This window comes from Lithobates pipiens, unplaced genomic scaffold (genome assembly GCF_037356315.1).
Source record: "Lithobates pipiens isolate NorthernLeopardFrog02 unplaced genomic scaffold, aLitPip1_a1.2 Scaffold_30, whole genome shotgun sequence".
Classification (NCBI taxonomy): Eukaryota; Metazoa; Chordata; class Amphibia; order Anura; family Ranidae; genus Lithobates; species Lithobates pipiens.
The window spans coordinates 74,530,885-74,549,027 of record NW_027507791.1 but is presented as its reverse complement, the minus strand read 5'-3'; the positions used below and the strand labels follow the sequence as shown (position 1 = coordinate 74,549,027).

The window sequence follows — 18,143 nt, the reverse complement described above, 5'->3', positions numbered from 1 at the left end:
TCTTCTAAGGGTTCTAAGGGGTCAGTGGTATACAACAAGCTAAAAACCCTTTCCAAAAGAATGTCATCTTCCCCTGAGAGGTATACGGCTAGTCAGATGAGCCGTCAAGGGTAGAACATGTCAGTCCCTGTATATATCATACAAACAGGTTTTTTTCTTCTACCATTAAAAAAAAAAAGATTATTGCTATGATGTCTTTCCATAGTAGGACTAAACATAGCAGATTCCCATCTAGTCCTCGGGGCCCTTTTGTTGAGGTGCAGGAGGCTGGGGTTCAGGTAGATCTTCCCAAATATTTGAAGATGCTTATTTCTCCTCTTCGGAGGATCCTAACAGGGAGGGAGTAGCCTTACAAGTCAGGTGTTTGTCTACTCCCTTACTTAACCCTTTTGGTGCCTGCAGCACAGATTCTTGAGGTATCTACCTCTATTAAGGTTCATTTGAACCTCCCCCACCTGGGGATGTTTTTTTCCTATTCATGCATAGCTTATGTATTCTGAATGGGAACATTTCTATGAAGAAATGGGGGGGTTCCAGCAATTGAGGCTGCAATCACATCAGTGAGTAGAGTCTCACGTGTCCAGTGGATAATGCACTGATGTTAAAGGATCCAGCAATTTAAGGTTGGAACTTCCTTTTAAAGACAAGATGTCTTTTGCAGTTCTTGCTGCAATTGGTGTATCTCAGTCCATTAAGCCTTTAACATCTGGTCCACTATTTTAGTGGAGCACATTTTTGAGTCACGCTAATTCATTGAAAAATGTGGACTTCTAAGGGTTAAGGAACAGTTTGTGAGATACCTGAAATTCTGCCTGTACATCTAAAATCTCTCTTTACCAGTAAAAGGAGGTTCCAACATTTCTCCTCTAATCATGCTGCCTCTCCTATGCCTGGAGCATCTGCCTAAAGGCAAGTTCGACGGTCTCATTCGTCAGGTTCAGGGGAAAGTCCCCAAGGGTAGCCCCAGGATCTTGGGGGCAGAAAGCCCATAAAGCAGAATGCTAAAGCCTCCTCATGAAGGAGCACCCCCACTCGTTTGGGTGAGGGAAAAGGTCTGGCTGGAACAATGTCAAGAGCAGTGGTATTTCTGCAATTTTTTTCTCTAGATTACGACTAGAGTTCCAGGAGCCCAGATGGCTCAGTCGGCTTTGATCTGAGGGTCTGGGGTTCGGGTCCCTGTTTGGGTGCTGCCTGTGGGGTCCTTGGGCTGCTGATGCGGCAGTGTTTATGCAAGAGTTTCCGTCTCCTCAGAGAATGTTCCTAAGGATCCAGAAAAAAAGAAGTCTCTCTTTCTGGCTTCTGGATCAGCTGTTATCCCAGTCGGTGATATCAGAGGTTCCCTTAGTGGAACAGGGGGTTTTGGCTCAAACCTTTTAAGGTTCCAGAGCTAAACAAAGAGGTAAGACCAATTCTAGATCTCGAAGATCTAAATCGACACTTAAACATCTGATCCTTTCAGAATTTGATCATCCTGCAAGGAGGGGAGTTGCATATGTCCATGTGCCAAAGTTTCCCGCTTACCAGAAATTTCTGCGGTTTGAAATATATAACATTTTTTTTTTTTTTTTTTTTAGATTTGGCCTTGCCATTCAGTTTAGCCACAGCACCACGAGTGTTCTGAAAGACTTTGGCACCACCTTTAGCCAGGCATAGCGGTCCTAGCCTATTCGAAGATCTACTTTTAATACATCATTCAGTCTCAGGTCTAAAACCAGAGTCTGGTCTCAGCCGTGAATATCTGAAATCTCTAGGTTGGATTCTCAACCTAGGAAGATTCTCCTTAAAACCATCAAGGAGATTACGATACTCGGGGGGTGGGGGGGGGGGGGCTGGTTATAGATACCATACAGAAGAAGGTATGCTTACCCCAGACGAGAATCGGTTCCATTGTAGGATTATCAGAGCAAAGGAAAATTCCTTCATTTGGCTGTACAGGAGATTTTTAGGGGAAATGGTGGACTCCTTCAAGGCCGTTCCTTACGCGCAGTTTTACTCAAGGACTGCTTCAAGACACCATCCTGTCAGTCTGAAATAAAGAAGATTCAGGCCTTGTTTGTTTCCAATACGCTTGGCTCCCAACATAGGTCAGAGCCTAAATTGGTGGTTGCTATCCAGCAAAAGGGAAAATCTTTATCCTGCTGGGGAGCAGCCCTGGAAGAAGATTCTGTCCAGGGGAGATGGGCCAGGTTAGAGGACCTTGCCTATCAACTTTTTTGGAAGTTTCAGGCAGTACATCTGGCCCTAAAATCTTGGTCTCGTGGTCAGACTACGTGGTCAGACTACGAGACTGTCCTGACGGGATTCAGTCTGACAAGACCACGCAGGTAGCTTACATCGATCACCAGGGGAGGCACGAGAAGTCGTGCAACCCAAAAAGAGATGAATAATGTTCTACCGTGTTTCCCCGATAGTAAGACACCCCCGATTGTAAGACGTATCGGGAGTTTCAGAGGGGTCGGCTAATATAAGCCGTACCCCGAAAGTAAGACATATGTCTTACTTTCGGGGAAATACGGGGGTATTGCCGCCTCCAGTGGCGTACTAAGAGTGGGGCGGGGGGTGCGGGCCGCACCGGGTGCCACACCCTGGGGGGGGGGGGTGCCAGGCCAGCGCCCTCCCCCTCCGACTGAAGAGACAGCACCGTTCTGATCAGTCTCGGGCAGCGGCTGTCACTCACAGCCGAGCAGAGCCTCTTGTATGGCTACACAGTGCTGTCCATGAAGGAGAAGGAGGGGGAGGCGGCTTCACTGAAGCTGCCTCCCCCTCCTCCTCCTCCTCCATACACAGCACTGTGTAGCCATACAAGAGGAGGGGGAGGTGGCTTCACTCTGCTCGGCTGTGAGTGACAGCCGCTGCCCGAGACTGATCAGAACGGCGCGACGCAACCACAGAGAAGGGGATTATTGCGCCAGGTCCCGGATCACTGCCGACAGGTGTCACTGGCTCTGTGTCCTCCCGGTACAGGTCAGTGCTGGTCATACAGAGAGAGACCAAGGAGGGGGAGGGGGAGGGGGGGTGTGAAGAGATTCTCTGCAGCTCTTATTATGTAACCGCAAGATGCAGCTGAGGAGGACTACAAGTCCCAACATACCGGGCTGTGTGGGCTTACAGTTCTCCTCTGCTGAGCATAGCAGCTTTGTATGCCTGGACTTGTAGTCCTCCATAGTGCAGCCTTGCATGCTGGGACTTGTAGGCCTCCTCTGTAGTACAGTGCAGCCTTGCATGCTGGGACTTGTAGTCCTCTGTAATGCAGTGCAGCCTTGCTTGCTGGGACTTGTAGTCCCCTTCTGTAGCGCAGTGCAGCTCTGCATGCTGGGATTTTTTTCCAATATAAGACATACCCCGAAAGTAAGACATAGTGGGGCTTTTGGGGATAAAAAGAAAGTAAGACACTGTCTTACTTTCGGGGAAACACGGGTAGCTTTGGCAGAACACAACACTCCTTGCCTATCGGCAATTCAGATTTTTTGGGCATGCTACTTGAGACACCAACAATTATTTCTGGGAGAATGATCTCTTCACCCCGATATCTTCCTAGCAGTATGTCAGATGGGGTATTCTGGACATGGACCTGTTCGCATCCAGATTCATTAACAAGGTTGACAACTTTGTCGAACAAGGGGTCCGCTAGCAGGCGAAACAGATGCATTAGTCTTCCCAGGGGATCAGTTTTCACTGATCTATGCATTTCCTCCAGTTTTGCTACTTCCACTCTTTCTCCGCAGGATTAAGCAGGAACAAAAGGAAGTGATTCTAGCGGCCCCATCGGGTCCCAGAAGATCTTAATTTACCGAGATCATAAAGATGGCAGTAGGAGTCCTTTGGACTCTGCCATTATAGCGAGACCTTCTTGCACAAGGTCCGGTATTTCATCCTACCTTACGGACAAAATGTTTAATAGGTTTGACTGTTAAATCCCACTTTATATAAGATCGTGGGTGATCTCCTTCGGTAGTGTCTACTTTGACTAGCCGGCTTCCAGACTCACTTACTTTTAGAGTCTGGAAGGCATAGCTATCTTAATGTGGATCCGGGGGTTGGCACCCCAAGAAGTATGTCAATAGGCAGGATTCCTGATTCCTGCATATGGGATCTGAAATTAAGCTGACCTTGACTTCTATCAAGAGCCAGATCCAGGCCTTGTCGGTGTCTTTTTCTATGGCCTCTTGCTTCCCACTCTTGGTGCGTAGCTTATTCAGGGGTAACACGGTTTATTCCCCCTATCAAGGCACCTCTAAATCCTTGGGATTTAAAATTGGTCTTATCGGCTTTGCTGAATCAGCCGTTTGAACCTTACGAGAAATTCCCTTGGCTCTTTGACAAGAAAGATAATCTTTTCTGCTTTCCATTTCTTCTGCTAGAAGAGTACCGGAACTAACGGCTCTGTCTTGTAAGAGCCATATTTTATCATGCATAAGGATGAGGTGATTTTATGTCCTCATCCTGAATTCTTACCAAAAGTGGTAACAGGTTTTCATTTAAACCAAGATATTATTATTCCTTCTTTTTCCCCAGAGCCTTAATCTGGGGAAGAGAAAGCACTATATTCTCTTGATGTAATAAGAGCGATCAGAATCTATGTAAGGGCGACTGCTCAGGTTTGCAAAACACAGGTCTTGTTTGTACTGCCAGATAGTCTAAGATGTGGACAGGCAGCGTCAAGATCCACTATTTTCCAAATGGATTTGTCAAGGTGATTGTTCAAGCTTCAGCTTAAAGAAAATTCTTCCTTCTCATATTAAGAGCACACTCATCCAGGGCGATTAGTGCCTATTGGGTGGTGCATCATCAGGCCTCTATAGCTCGGATCTGTAAGGCCACGACTTGGTCTTCGGTTCATACGTTTATCCGATTTTATCAAATCGATATTAAAGGTCATGAGAATATTGCCTTTGGGCACAGCATATACTGCAGGCTGCAGTATGAGTCCTCTGGCCTCCTGTTTTTTGTTCTGTCTCCCCCCCTTTCAGTTGCACATAGTAATTACTATGGCTCTGTGTCCCCTGATGTAAGAAAAGAAAATAGGATTTTTAAAACAGCTTACCTGTAAAATCCTTTTCTTTGATGTACATCAGGGGATACAGAGGTCCCTCCCTTCTACTATACACTTGTATTGCTTGGCTAAAAAACTGAGAACTCCCAGTAATGGGAGGGGTTATATGGGGGAAGTACACGCCATAGGGGTGTGCCAGTGTCCCAGCACCTGTCAGTCCAATATAACCCACATAGTAATTACCATGGCTCTGTGTCCCCTGATGTACATCAAAGAAAAGGATTTTACAGGTAAGCTGTTTTAAAAATCCTATTTTTGGTTATGGGTTTAATACTGCATTAAAGGATGCCAATGCCTGCTGTAGATCTTTATAGAGAATAACTCATGTAATAATCCAATGCAAAGAGCAGAGATGAAGTGCTGTAGCCTGTAGCAAATAATTAAACTTCACTTTTATCAATATAGGGCAATCAGACGAATGGAAAGTTTCTGCTGGAAATTCAGTATGCCTTAAATACTGTGTGTGTTTTTTTTTTTTTATTCATTTTTGTTTGCTGCAGTCAGTGGTTTGTTGTTTTGTTCAGCAGATGTCAAGCAACCAGACTTGGACATAAGCGAGAACACAAATGTCACCGTGGCACCTGCTATCACTATGGATGTTTCAAGTCAAGAAAACACCAGGGAGCCTGGCATGATTGATAAAGCAGAAGAGACAGTGAAGGAGAGTACAGCTCCACAGGTGGCGATACCCCGCAATGAGTCTGCTACTGCTTCTCCCACTACGACTCAGGCCTTTGAAATGCCTAGCACTGAAAGTACACTTAATGGTAATGTTTATTCTATCCACCTGTCCATCTATCTTCTGGCTCTGACGGTTTTATGTCTTTCTTTTACTGTTGGATAGACAGACAGGTTTAGGTTGTTCGGTACTGCAAAGCATATTCGTTTATAAGAAGATAAGGCTTTCAGTAGCCTTAAAAGTGATATTAAAGTCTTTTATTTAATTTAGGAAACATGTTATACTTACCTGCCCTGTGCAGTGGTTTTGCACAGAGCAGTCCCGATCCTCCTCTCCTTGGGTCCCTTGCCAGTGCTCCTGACCCCTCCCTCCTGTCGGGTGCCCCTACAGCAAGCAGCCGCCTCTCTATCTCCTCATTGGCTCACTGTCTTTGATTGACAGCAGTGGGAGCCAATGGCTCCTGCTGCTGTCTCAGCCATTGAGGAGGGAGAGTTCCTGTACAGTAGAGCTGCACGATTCTGGGCAAAATGAGAATCACAATTTTTTTGTTTATAATAAAAATATCACGACTCTCTCACGATTCTTGCGACGTAAAATCTTTCACATTATACCAAAAAAAAAAAAGAGCTAACTTTACTGGTTAGTTTTTTTTTTTTTTTTTTATCCACAAAAGTAATAATAATAAAAAAAAAAAAAATTGCATTTAAAAAGGCCGCTGCGCAAATACAGTGTGACATTAAAATATTGCAACAACCACCAAAATAATGATTTTAACTTGAAACCAGCAAATGTCAGAAAAAGGTTTTAGTGCCAGTTCACACTACAGCGACCTGAAAGTCGGCATGACTTTGCCAGGAAACTTGGAGGCAACTTGAAGGCGACTTCAGGTAATTCCTGGGTAATCTACCTGTAATGTGGATCCAAATCACATCAATTAAGATAAGGATCCGACTTGGAGGCAACTTCCATTGAAATCCTATGGGTACAAGTTGGCTAGAAGTCGCTGTGAAGTAGTACAGGAACCTTTTCAGAAGTCAGAGCGACTTCAGTAGTTTACATTAAGACAGCTCTCATTCACTTTAATGGAATTTCTTATGTCCAGCGACTTGTGTGAACCGGTACTTAGTGTTTAAGTGGTTAAACTTTTTCACTTACACACACAGTCTGTTCCATTGACAAAATGTTAACAATGTATATACTTAAGTTCAACTGATAAGGAATGTTTTTTTTTTCTTGCCCAGTTTTTTTTGGAAGGAAAATGATGAATGGTTTTCAACATTTTTAACAAATAAGGCTGGGTTCACACTGATGCGACTGTGGGTCATAGCAGGGGTCCAGTGCGTCTTTGTTCACCAATTCAGGTGTGAATCGGGTTCGAATTTTTGCCTGAATGTGCACCTGAAATGGAGCTAAAGATGCACAGGGCCCTTTGCTAATGCAGACCATGGGCGTCCGGAGGGTTATCAAATTTACCTTCGAGCTGAAGCCCCTGGTCTTTTTCCCACCTAGCAACACCCCTGGATACATTGTATGTCCTTACATTGTCCTTAGAGAAGGAAAAAAAAAAGTGTTGTGTAGAAGAAATAAGAAAATCATAATAATAAAAAATATTCTATATATATATATATTCTATGTTATTTGGAAAATCCACTGTGCACTTGGAAGTAAAGTCGCTGTAGATCCGAGGGAGACATACAAGGAAAATAAAAAACAGCATTTTAGCTTGCACATGATTGGATGATAAAATCAGCAGAGCTTCCACTCATTTCAGATCTGTGCGCGAACCAGGCATATTCAAAGAGGAGTGTGGGAATGCCTGAGGACGCAGAGGGATGTGTCCGCAAGGTCATGTGGCGCTGTGTATGAATATAATGTCCACACACAAACAGCACTCGCCGCATAGCTGAGGGGGAAGCGCTGAGGGTGGCAATCAGGTTCCACCTGAGGCTTTATATCATGGACACTCTGATTTTCAGAAAGACTTTTTAACTGAAGAGAGGCAGTCTGTCACACAAAGAGACACCAGAGCGCTGGGCACGTAAGGGTGTAAACAGGCATTTCCAAAAAGGAAAAACTTGTTACTTAGCAACAAAAGAACTGTTATTTCGGTGACATTGTCTTTGCTAGAACTGTTGTCAAGCAAATATTTTGTGTGTACCTCTGCTTTGTGCTTAGCACTATGTCTTCCAGACCTACCGTAAAGGTACCTAAGGTGTCACCCCCAGGCGCTGGGAATCCCAGTTATTCCTCCATACTGTCTTCCTCTTCGGAGAGATCAGACATGGCAAGCCAGGGTGAGTCATTGGGAGCTAGCGGTGGTGTAACTGCTTCACACACTTCAGCCCATGTATATGTGACTGAAGATGCATTTTCCTCTGCCTTGCAAGGCTTAGAAGGAAGATTAGCGGCTTTTATCGCATCCTCCATCCAAGTGTATAGGAAGAGTCCTAGATCCCCCTCCCCACCTTAGACTCTTTACAGTCAGTGGAGGGTCCAAAAGAATTATGGGGATAGGATGGGGTATTGCCCTCAGATGATCGGGAAGAAAGACAAGCTGATTATTCCTCTGTGGAGCAAACAATACTTGAAACTACTTCACAATCTGAAGTACAGAGCCTTACAAAGATGGTTCGCTCTGCTTCATGCTACCCCTAACAGAGTTAGCTGAAGGTCCGGTCTCCTCTTTGGGTTCCTTGAAGCCTTTACAGCCTTTGCATGCATTTCCCATCCACGCATTACTGAAAAAGCTTATTTATACCGAATGGCATAATCCGGATAAGCATTTTTCCCCTGCAAAGAGATTCTCAAGTCTCTATCCTCTGGAAGAAAAATTGACTAAAAGATGGAAAGTTCCAGCAGTTGGTGCTGCAATTTCCAATGTGAAAAAAAGTTTAACTTGCCCAGTGGACAATGCGCTTATGCTTAAAGATCCAACAGATAAGAAGTTGGAAGGTCTGTTAAAATCCTCTTTCCTTAGCAGGTACTGTTGCTCAGCTGCAATTGCAGCTATAGGCATCTGTCAGTTCACAGATGCTCTCAAATGAGCTCCCTGCAAAACGAGCACAGGAATTGGCCGAGCTACCTAAAGCATTATGCTTTGCTATAGATGCTATGAAGGATTCTATTTACCAGGCATCATGCCTTGCGCTTGTACATATGCGAAAGACCCTTTGGTTAAAGGGTTGGTCAGCTGAAACGCCTTGTAAGAACCTTCTAACTAGTTTCCCCTTTAAGGGAGAATGATTGTTTGGCGATAGTTTGGATAAATACATTTAAACAATTTCCAGCGGAAAGAGTACTCTTTTGCCAGTCAAGAGAAAATATAAGCGTCCTTTGTTTAAACAGACCTTTTTTCCCCCGCACCAAGGGCATCCATCTCTAGGCAGGGGCGACGGCCTCTGCCATCAGACTGTACGGGTAGAGCCCAGGGTCAAACCCAGGCACAAAGGAAGCCCTGGGGCCGCTAGTCTGCAAAGCAGAATACCAAGACCTCGTCATGAAGAGGCATCTCCCCTCACCAAGATGGGGGGGAAGATTTCTGAGGTACTCAGAAGTCTGGCAAAGGGAGATTCGGGACAAATGGACTCTCTACACAGTGTCTCTAGGATACAAGCTAGAGTTTTTAGAGTTTCCACTGTCTCGTTTTCTGAGATCAAACGTTCCCAAGGATCCAGGGAAAAGGCAATCCCTGTTGCAAGCATTAGGCCGATTATTGGCTCAAGGGTTGATCAGACAGATTCCCAAACAAGACCAAGGTTTGGGGTTTTACTCAAACCTATTTACGGTGCCAAAGCCAAATGGGGATATCAGACCAAGTCTAGATCTACAGAAGCTAAATCAGTTCCTGAAGATCTGCTCCTTTCGCATGGAGTCAATCAAGTCAGTCGTTTCCATCCTGCAAGGAGGAGAACTTCTGGCATCCATCGACATCAGAGATGCATATCTGCATGTCCCTATATTTCGTTCTCACCAGAGGTTTCTGTGGTTCGAAGTAGAACAGAAGCATTTTCAGTTTGTAGCCTTGCCCTTTGGGCTTGCTACAGCACCTCGGGTATTCACAAAGGTACTAGCCCCACCTCTAGCCAGGTTAAGGGCACAGGACATAACTGTCTTGGCTTACTTAGATGATCTATTGTTAATAGAACAGTCAGTGGCTCGCATGAAGCAAGGTGTAGCCATTACAAGCAGTTACCTGGAAGGTTTGGGTTGGATTCTCAACCTAAAGAAATCCTCCTTAAATCCACTAGAAGGCTGGAGTATCTGGGCCTGATCATAGACACAGCCCAGAAAAGGGTGTTGTTGCCTCCCGCAAAGATCAGCTCCATACAAGAGCGGGTGAGGATGATCAGGTCGAAGAGAAATTCTTCAATTCTCCTTTGCATGAGGTTATTAGGGAAGATGTTAGCTTTATTCGAAGCAGATCCCTATGCCCAATTCCATTCGAGACTGTTTCAAAACAGTATCCTGTCTGCTTGGAACAAAACTATTCAAGCTTTGGACTTGCCAATGTGGCTGTCCCCATGAGTGTCCCAAAGCCTCAGTTGGTTACTATCTTGGAACCTGCTGAAGGGAAAGTCCTTCAGACCAATTATCTGGAAGGTAGTAACGACAGATGCCAGCATTTCAGGCTGGGGAGCAGGTGCCTTGCCCATCAACATCCTAGAGATTCGGTCAGTGTATCTGGCTCAAAAAATCGGGACCTCCAGGTTAAAGAATTGTCCTGTCAGGATCCAATCCGACAATGTCACGCCTTCTAGCATCCAAGTTCAACACAAAGCTAGTCAACTTTGTGTCTAGGACAAAGGGACCCACTCCCATACGGAACAGATGCATTGGTGAACCCGTGGGATCAGTTGTCACTATGCATTCAGTTGCTACCTCGAGGAGTTTGCAGGATCAAGCTGGAAAGAAAGTCGATAATACTGGTAGCACCAGCATGGCCCAGAAGGTCATGGTACGCAGAGATCGTAAAGATGGCAGTGGAGGGTCCATGGCTCCTCCCACTATTTCCAGCCCTGCTATCTCCAGGGCCGATATTCCATTCTACTCTATGAACGCTAAATTTAATGGCTTTGCTATTGAGACCCACATTCTGAAGAAACGTGGGCTTTCCAGGTCAGTTATCTCTACTTTGATTAATGCTAGGAAGCCAGCTTCTAGCCTATATATTATAGAGTCTGGAAAGCTTATGTTTCCTGGTGTGAATCCAAGGGTTGGCCCCCTCGGAGATATATTATAGGCAGAATCCTTGCCTTTCTACAGTTGGGCGTAGAGATGAAGTTGGCCCTAAGTACTATTAAGGGCCAAGTCTCAGCCTTATCAGTTTTCTTTCAATGACCGCTTGCTACGCATTCTTTAGTCCGGGGTTTTATGCAAGGGGTGATGCGGATTAATCCCCCAGTTAAATCACCGTTAACCCCTTGGGACTTAAATTTAGTTTTGTCATTGTTACAAAAACCGCCATTTGAACCCCTACAGCATGCTCCCTTAGTCCTTCTGACTAGGAAGCTGATATTTTTGGTTGCTATATCCTCAGCAAGGAGGATTTCAGAATTGTTTGCTCTTTCTTGTAAAGAGCCATATTTTATCATTCATGAGGACAGAGTGGTGTTACACCCTCGTCCAGGCTTGGTGGTTTCAGGCTTTCATCTGAATGAAGATATTGTCCTGCCATGGTTTTTTCCCAAATCCATGTTCCAGGGAAGAAAAGTCACTACATTGTCTTTATTGTAGTGAGAGCAGTGAAAATCTATTTAAAGAAAACTGCTCTGACTGAAATAAGACTGATGTCTTATTTCTTCTGCCAGAGGGTCCTAAAAAAGGACAGGCAGCATCAAAATCCACTGTTGCTAAGTGGATTCGGCAAGTTATAATTCAAATTTATGATTTAAAGGGTTCTCCCTTTTCAAGTTAAGGCACACTCTACCACAGCGGTTGGTGCTTCTTGGGCAGTGCGTCACCAGGTCTCCATGTCTCAGGTCTGCAAGGCCACCACTTGGTCTTCAGTACATACATTTGCAAAATTTTATCAAGTGGATATAAGATGGAATGAGGATATCGCCTTCGGGCACAGTGTGCTGCAGGCTCCCTCCCCTCAAGTAGCATTGCTATGGGACATCCCACTTACTAAATACTTGAGGCTCTGTGTCCTATGATGTACGATAAAGAAGATAGGATTTTTAAAACATCTTACCTGTAAAATCCTTTTCTTGGAGTACATCATAGGACACAGAGCTCCCGCCCCTCTGTTTTATGGGGTGAGAGTATATTGCTTATATTGCTTGGCTACAAAAACTGAGTGCTCCTGGAAGGAGGAGGGGTTATATAGGGTAGTCAACTTCCTGTATTGATTATACCAGTGTCAACACCTGAAGGTAGGCCCATAACCCACTAAGTAAATACTTGGGGCTCTGTGTACTCCAAGAAAAGGATTTTACAGGTAAGCTGTTTTAAAAATCCTTTTTTTTTATTTATTTTATTTTTTTGGACAGGTATTCTTTGATAATATAAAAAAAGCAGCAGATCTCCATTACCATTTACCACCAAATGAAAGCCCAATTTGTCCTAAAAAAAAAAACAAGGTATAATTCACCTGGATGCACAAAGTAGTTGTGATGATATGTAAGACTTTACTAACATATGAAAGTCACAAAATTAGGTTTAGGCATAAACGGGTACAAACAACAACTAACATACACATATGTGGTATCACTACCGATCATCAGGAGCAGGAGAATTTATTGTGGCTTGTTTTTTGGTGGCAGGTTATGTTAGTAGCAAGAAATATACAGCTAAATTAAAAAATATATATTTTTTTTACTATATTGGGTCAGTTTTTAGTCCACCTGGATGCTCAAAGTAGTTATGATATGTACATTTTTTTTCTAACACACGTCAAAGTTGCAAAATTGGCCTTAGGCATTAAGATTTGATTTACCCTTGCAAAGGGGTTAAGGTAAAAAAAAAAACCTTCTGCCTTTGGAACCACTTTAAATTGTAGCCCTAGAACATGTTTTTTTGTTTTTATATTTTTTAGGAGGCTATTCACATTTGTCTATTTTTCTGCAGACAAAAAATGAATTTTACAGTAAGAAAATGGTTTTCTAGTAGAAATACCATTATTTCCTGTGTGGCAGTTTCACAGTTCTGTATCTATGGATATAGCATCTACGGCAAGCACTGAAATTGCACTCCTGTCCTAACACCTGACATCCATATTTTTGTTCATTTTACCATAATATCAGCGCAAAAATGCAAGTCAAACTCATTAATCATTTAATTAACAATATATCCTTAACAGCGAGTATTGTTTTATTAACCCAGCATGCTGTAAGTGCAGTCTAATCCACCTCACTGCAGTTGCTCCAGGCGTCTGCCGTGTGCCCTAGCAACACTCATGCTACATTTCTGTGAGTGTCTATCGCTGCAGTCTTCACATCAGAGTAGAGCTGCACCATTTTGGGGGAAAATGAGAATCGCAATTCTTTTGCTTAGACTAAAGATCACGATTCTCTCACGATTCTTTAAAATGGTTCATTTAAAAAAGAAAAATCAGCTGTAGATGGAGCATGAGCAATCAACGTGCCACTCGCTCCCGATGCTCGGGCAGGTTATTCTTTTAATGCAGCAAGGAGTAGATGCTTTTCTCAAAGGGGCGGATGTATTGTTATAAAGACAGCAAGGGAATGCATCCACTCCTTTGAGAAAAGCATCCTCCCATTATAATCGTGTTGATTGTGTTCAATGTATAACCATACATCCGCCCCTTTGAGAAAAGCATCTGCCCATTATAATAACCAGCCCTGAGCATCATGTTGATTGTGTTCAATGTATAACCATACATCCGCCCTTTTGAGAAAAGCATCCACCCCTTGCTGTATTAAATGAATAACCAGCCCCAAGCATCAGGAGCGAGCAGCACGTTGATTGCGCTTGCGCAGTCCAGGCCGGGCACTAGGCTCTCTGCTGACAGACGTCAGTTCCGATATTCCACACTGGTTTTGACAGGGAAATCTGGAAAATCAAGTTAATCCAGCCTGGAGATCGTGCGGGGTGGGTGTGAATCGAGATTGCAATTTTTATACGATTAATCATGCAGCTCTACATTCAGTCTTCTGAGCCTCAGTCTCATCAGAGTCCTCTGAGTCCCCTTCACATCAGAGCCCCCATCACAACAGTGTCCTAACTTACAATTAGTATAGTAGCCAGAGAGGAGGGGAGGCAGAACAGGTCTGGACAGAGGTGGACTTCTATCCTTTTCTGAATGCTGGGGGCTGCCCTGGATGTCACCTGCACTTGATCAGCGTCATGTATTTCCATGGTGTGGAGGAGCTGGCATTGGCATTAAATTGGGAACCCTAGGGAATCTGCCTTTTAAAATAAGATTGCTTTAAACTGCTAGGAGGTGCTAGCAGAATTTTTGAGGGTGCTACAGCACACCCAAGCGCTCCTCTGGCTCCACGGCAGGATACCTCTCCCTTCAAGAGATGCGTCCAGGGCATGTTCCATACCCTGGATATGCCACTGAAAATGCCACTGCTGGTTCATATGTGTGTGTGTGCTATAGTTGAGTTGTTTTTAAAGTGATACTATAAGAGCCCATTCACTCCTACATGTTTGCATTGCAATGTGGATGCATGGGTGTGAATAAAGCCTAAATTGCCAGCCTAAAACAAAAAATGCTCACAATTCTAAAATAATTTTCATAAAACAAATACAGAAAACACTCCAGATTAAGATATTACATGTGCTATTATAACATATGTATTACATACATTGCCTTGAAAAAGTATTTATACCCTTTGAAATTTTTCCCATGTTGTCATGTTACAACCAAAAATGTTAATGTATTTTATTGGGATTTTGTATGATAGACCAACACAAAGTGGCAAATAATTGTGAAGTGGATGGAAAATTATAAATGGTTTTCAATTTTTTTTTAATATATAAACATCTGAAAAGTGTGGCATGCATTTAGACCCCTTTCACACTGGGGCATTTTTTATGCGTTTTTCATGCACTTTAGCGTTAAAAAAAAGCGCCTGTAAAGAGCTTGAAAGAAGCCTCATCTGCAATCCCAATGTGAAAGCCCAAGTGCTTTAAGAGCCCTTTCACACTGCCAGAGCCCGAAAAAACGCCTGGAAAGTGCAGCTTAAACTAGGGGAGCTTTTACCAGCGTTTTCGAGCGCTAGTATGGCGCTTTTAACCCCTGCTAGTGGCCAAATAATGGGCTAAAAGTTCCCACAAAGCGCTGCTGCCAAAAGCTCTTTGCAGGCATTTTGCAGGAGCTTCCCATTTCAGTGGGAAGGGGCGCTTTAGGAGCGGTGTATTCACCACTCCAAAAGAGCTGCAAAGAAGCTGCTTGCAGGACTTTTTTTGTGACGCTCTGCCAACGCAGCGCCTCAGTGTGAAAGCACTCGGGCTTTCACATTGGGATTGCAGTTGAGGCTTCATTCAGGCGTTTTACATGCGCTTTTTTTTACGCTAAAGCGCCTGAAAAACGCCCCAGTGTGAAAGGGGTCTTGTATTCAGCCCTATTTTTGCAGATACCCTTAACTAAAATCTAGTGGAACCAAGTGCCTTCAGAATTGGCCTAATTAGTGGATAGTGTATTAGTGTAATTTATACAGCTGTTCTGTGAAGCCCTCAGATGTTTGCTATAGAACCTTAGTGAACAAACAGCATCAGTAAGACCAAGGATAAAGTTGTGTAGACGTTTAAAGCAGTGTTAGGTTATAAAAAATATCCCAAGCTTTGAACATCTCAAGAAGCAGTTTTCTATCTATCAGCCGAAAATGAAATGGGGATGGCACAACTGCAAACCTAGACATTTCCCAATATCAAGTCACGCTATCAAGTGAGTCTGTGCTGAGAAATAAGATACTTCAACCTTATTGTAGTGAAAAAATAAAATTAAACAAATTGTACATAATAGTCCATTCAAATTGTTAGTTGATCTCCACTGTGAATTAAACACACAATACACCCGAGAATGGTGATGAGAGAAAAGGTCTGCATCCAGCATCTTCACAGGAGTTGCAACTTTTACAGGTATGTTTTAAAAGATGTTTCCCAAAAGTGAGTAATAAAAGGCTTTCATAGCATAACCATTGGATATTTATTTCATTAAAAATTAAGAAGTATTGCACTTACATTTGTAAAAAGCATTATATGCAGTATAAAACAGCGATCTGGCCGGCTCTTAATAGCAACCTGTGGTTCCGGGACTAGCGTGTATCGCTGTGACGTCAGCACGTTGCTACTCCCTAGACCTAGACATGGCTGTCCACCTAAATTGAGAGGTCGGTAAAGAAGAGCATTGATCCCAGAAGCAGCCAGGAGGCTCAAGGTAACTCTGGAGGAGCTGCAGAGATCCACAGCTCAGGTGGGACAATCTGTCCACAGGACAACTATTAGTCGTGCTCTCCACAAATCTGACCTTTATAGAAGAGTGGCAAGAGGAAAGCCATTATTGAAAGAAAGCCATAAGAAGTCCCATTTGCATCTTTTGAGAATCCATGTGGAGGGCATGGTAAGCATGTTGAAGAAGGTGCTCTAGTCAGATGAGACCAACAATTTAAATTTTTTGCCCTAGAAAAAAAAGACACTGTGTGTGGCGAAAAACTTACATTGCACATCACTTTGAACACACCATCCCCACCGTGAAACATGTTGTGGGGATTCTTTTCTTAAGCAGGGACAGGGAAGCTGGTCAGAGTTGATGTGAATATGAATGGAGCCAAATACAGGTCAATCTTAAATGAAAACCTGTTAGTCTGCAAAAGACTTGAGACTGGGGCGGAGGTTCATCTTCCAGCAGGACAACGACCCTAAACATACAGCCAGAGCTACAATTGAATGGTTTGGATCAAAGCATTTTCATGTATTATACTGGCCCAGTCAAAGTCCAGACATAAGTCCAATAGAGAATCTGTGGCAAGACTTGAAAATTGCTGTTTAGACGCTCTCCATCAAATCTAACAGAGCTTGAGCTATTTTGCAAAAAAGAAAGGGCAAAAAACTTTCTAGATGTGCAAAACTGGTAGAGACATCTTCAAAAAGAATTGCAGCTGTAATTGCAGCAAAAGGTGGTTCTACAAAGTATTGACTTAGGGGGCTGAATACAAATGCACTCCACACTTTTCAGATATTATTTGTAAAAAAAAATTGAAAACCATTTATCATTTTCCTTCCACCTCACAATTATGTGCCACTTTGTGTTGGTCTATCACATAAAATCCCAATAAAATACATTCACATTTCTGGTTGTAATGTGATCAAAATGTGGAACATTTCAAAGGGAATGAGTACTTTTTCAAGGCATTGAAATCCTTTATTTTGTCTATTTATATTCTGTATTGTTCAGGATTGACCTAGTTGGGTGCATAAATGGACACTAATGAACTGACTATGTCATTATTTTAGGTTCACTCGCTAAGGACGAAGATGATTTGGCTGGTTCAGTATCTTCAGTTATTCTTAAAGCACCAGCAGAGACTGAGTCCACCACTGTTACAGTGGCCACATCTGTCCCTCAAGTCAGTGTGATGGCTCCCCCAGCAAGAAGAATCACAGCAACACCAGCCTTTGGGTCAGATAGGCTGGAATCAGATGGTAAGGGTGGAGTAATTTCTTCTGAAATTGAAATATACTTATTTTATTATTTATTTGTAGAACAATAACTTTTTTTGTGGTAAAGGTGTAAAAAAATACTGCGCTGTGAAAAGATGTGTTCTACCCAGCTGCCAACACTACTGAAGACTACACAGTAACATACAAAAATTAAAACAAAAAAGTGTGGCGCTTAGGTGGCAACAAACCACATGAATCAGTAAGGCACTAATTCAAGCAAAGAAAATTACATACACTTCAAAAAAAGAAAATATGTGTAAATTCCGTTGTATATCAAGAGATCTTACTCCCAGGTGGAAGAGTGCATGAACCTCATGCACACAAAAGGTTAAGGTAAATAAAATAAATTTAACATATACAGTCCATCAAGTGAACATCTAACAGTCCTTGAAATGTGTAATATCAATCACAATTCCAAACTTGAGGTGACGTGAAAAAAGGTGAAATTCAACTTCTGATGTGTAGAATAATACCACCACCACCGTGATAAAGAAGGGGAGAGGAGGCTTACCAAATGACGTGGACTCAGAGGAAGGCTTACGCCTCTCGAGTCAAATGGGCCTGTAGGTTAGCAAACCAGATAATCATACATCTAGTATGTAATCTCCCGCAAGTCTTCAGGTCATGAAATCATCCGTAGCGATCCTCCTATAGTGCTCATCCCACGAAAATAGGGGGCTCAGGTATCAAAGACCATGGAAGTAGAAAACTAGCATAGCGTGATACCGTTTTAACATCCAATTTATTAAAAAATAATAATAAAATTACACTCACATTTGG

The 18,143-nt window shown here is 43.1% G+C and overlaps 1 protein-coding gene across 6 annotated transcripts in view; it reads left to right on the top strand.

Moving 5' to 3' along the window:
- ARMH4 (armadillo like helical domain containing 4) overlaps positions 1-18,143 on the top strand; it is a 289,560-nt gene that overhangs the window by 73,317 nt on the left and 198,100 nt on the right. For 4 of the 6 annotated variants that reach the window (XM_077464453.1, XM_077464452.1, XM_077464451.1 and 1 more), the window contains exons 3-4: positions 5,578-5,820; positions 17,157-17,345. In XM_077464453.1, the coding sequence (XP_077320579.1) occupies positions 5,578-5,820; positions 17,157-17,345 (432 nt within the window). The remainder of the gene's footprint in view (positions 1-5,577; positions 5,821-17,156; positions 17,346-18,143) is intronic. The other 2 variants (XM_077464450.1, XM_077464454.1) reach the window with 2 other exon arrangements.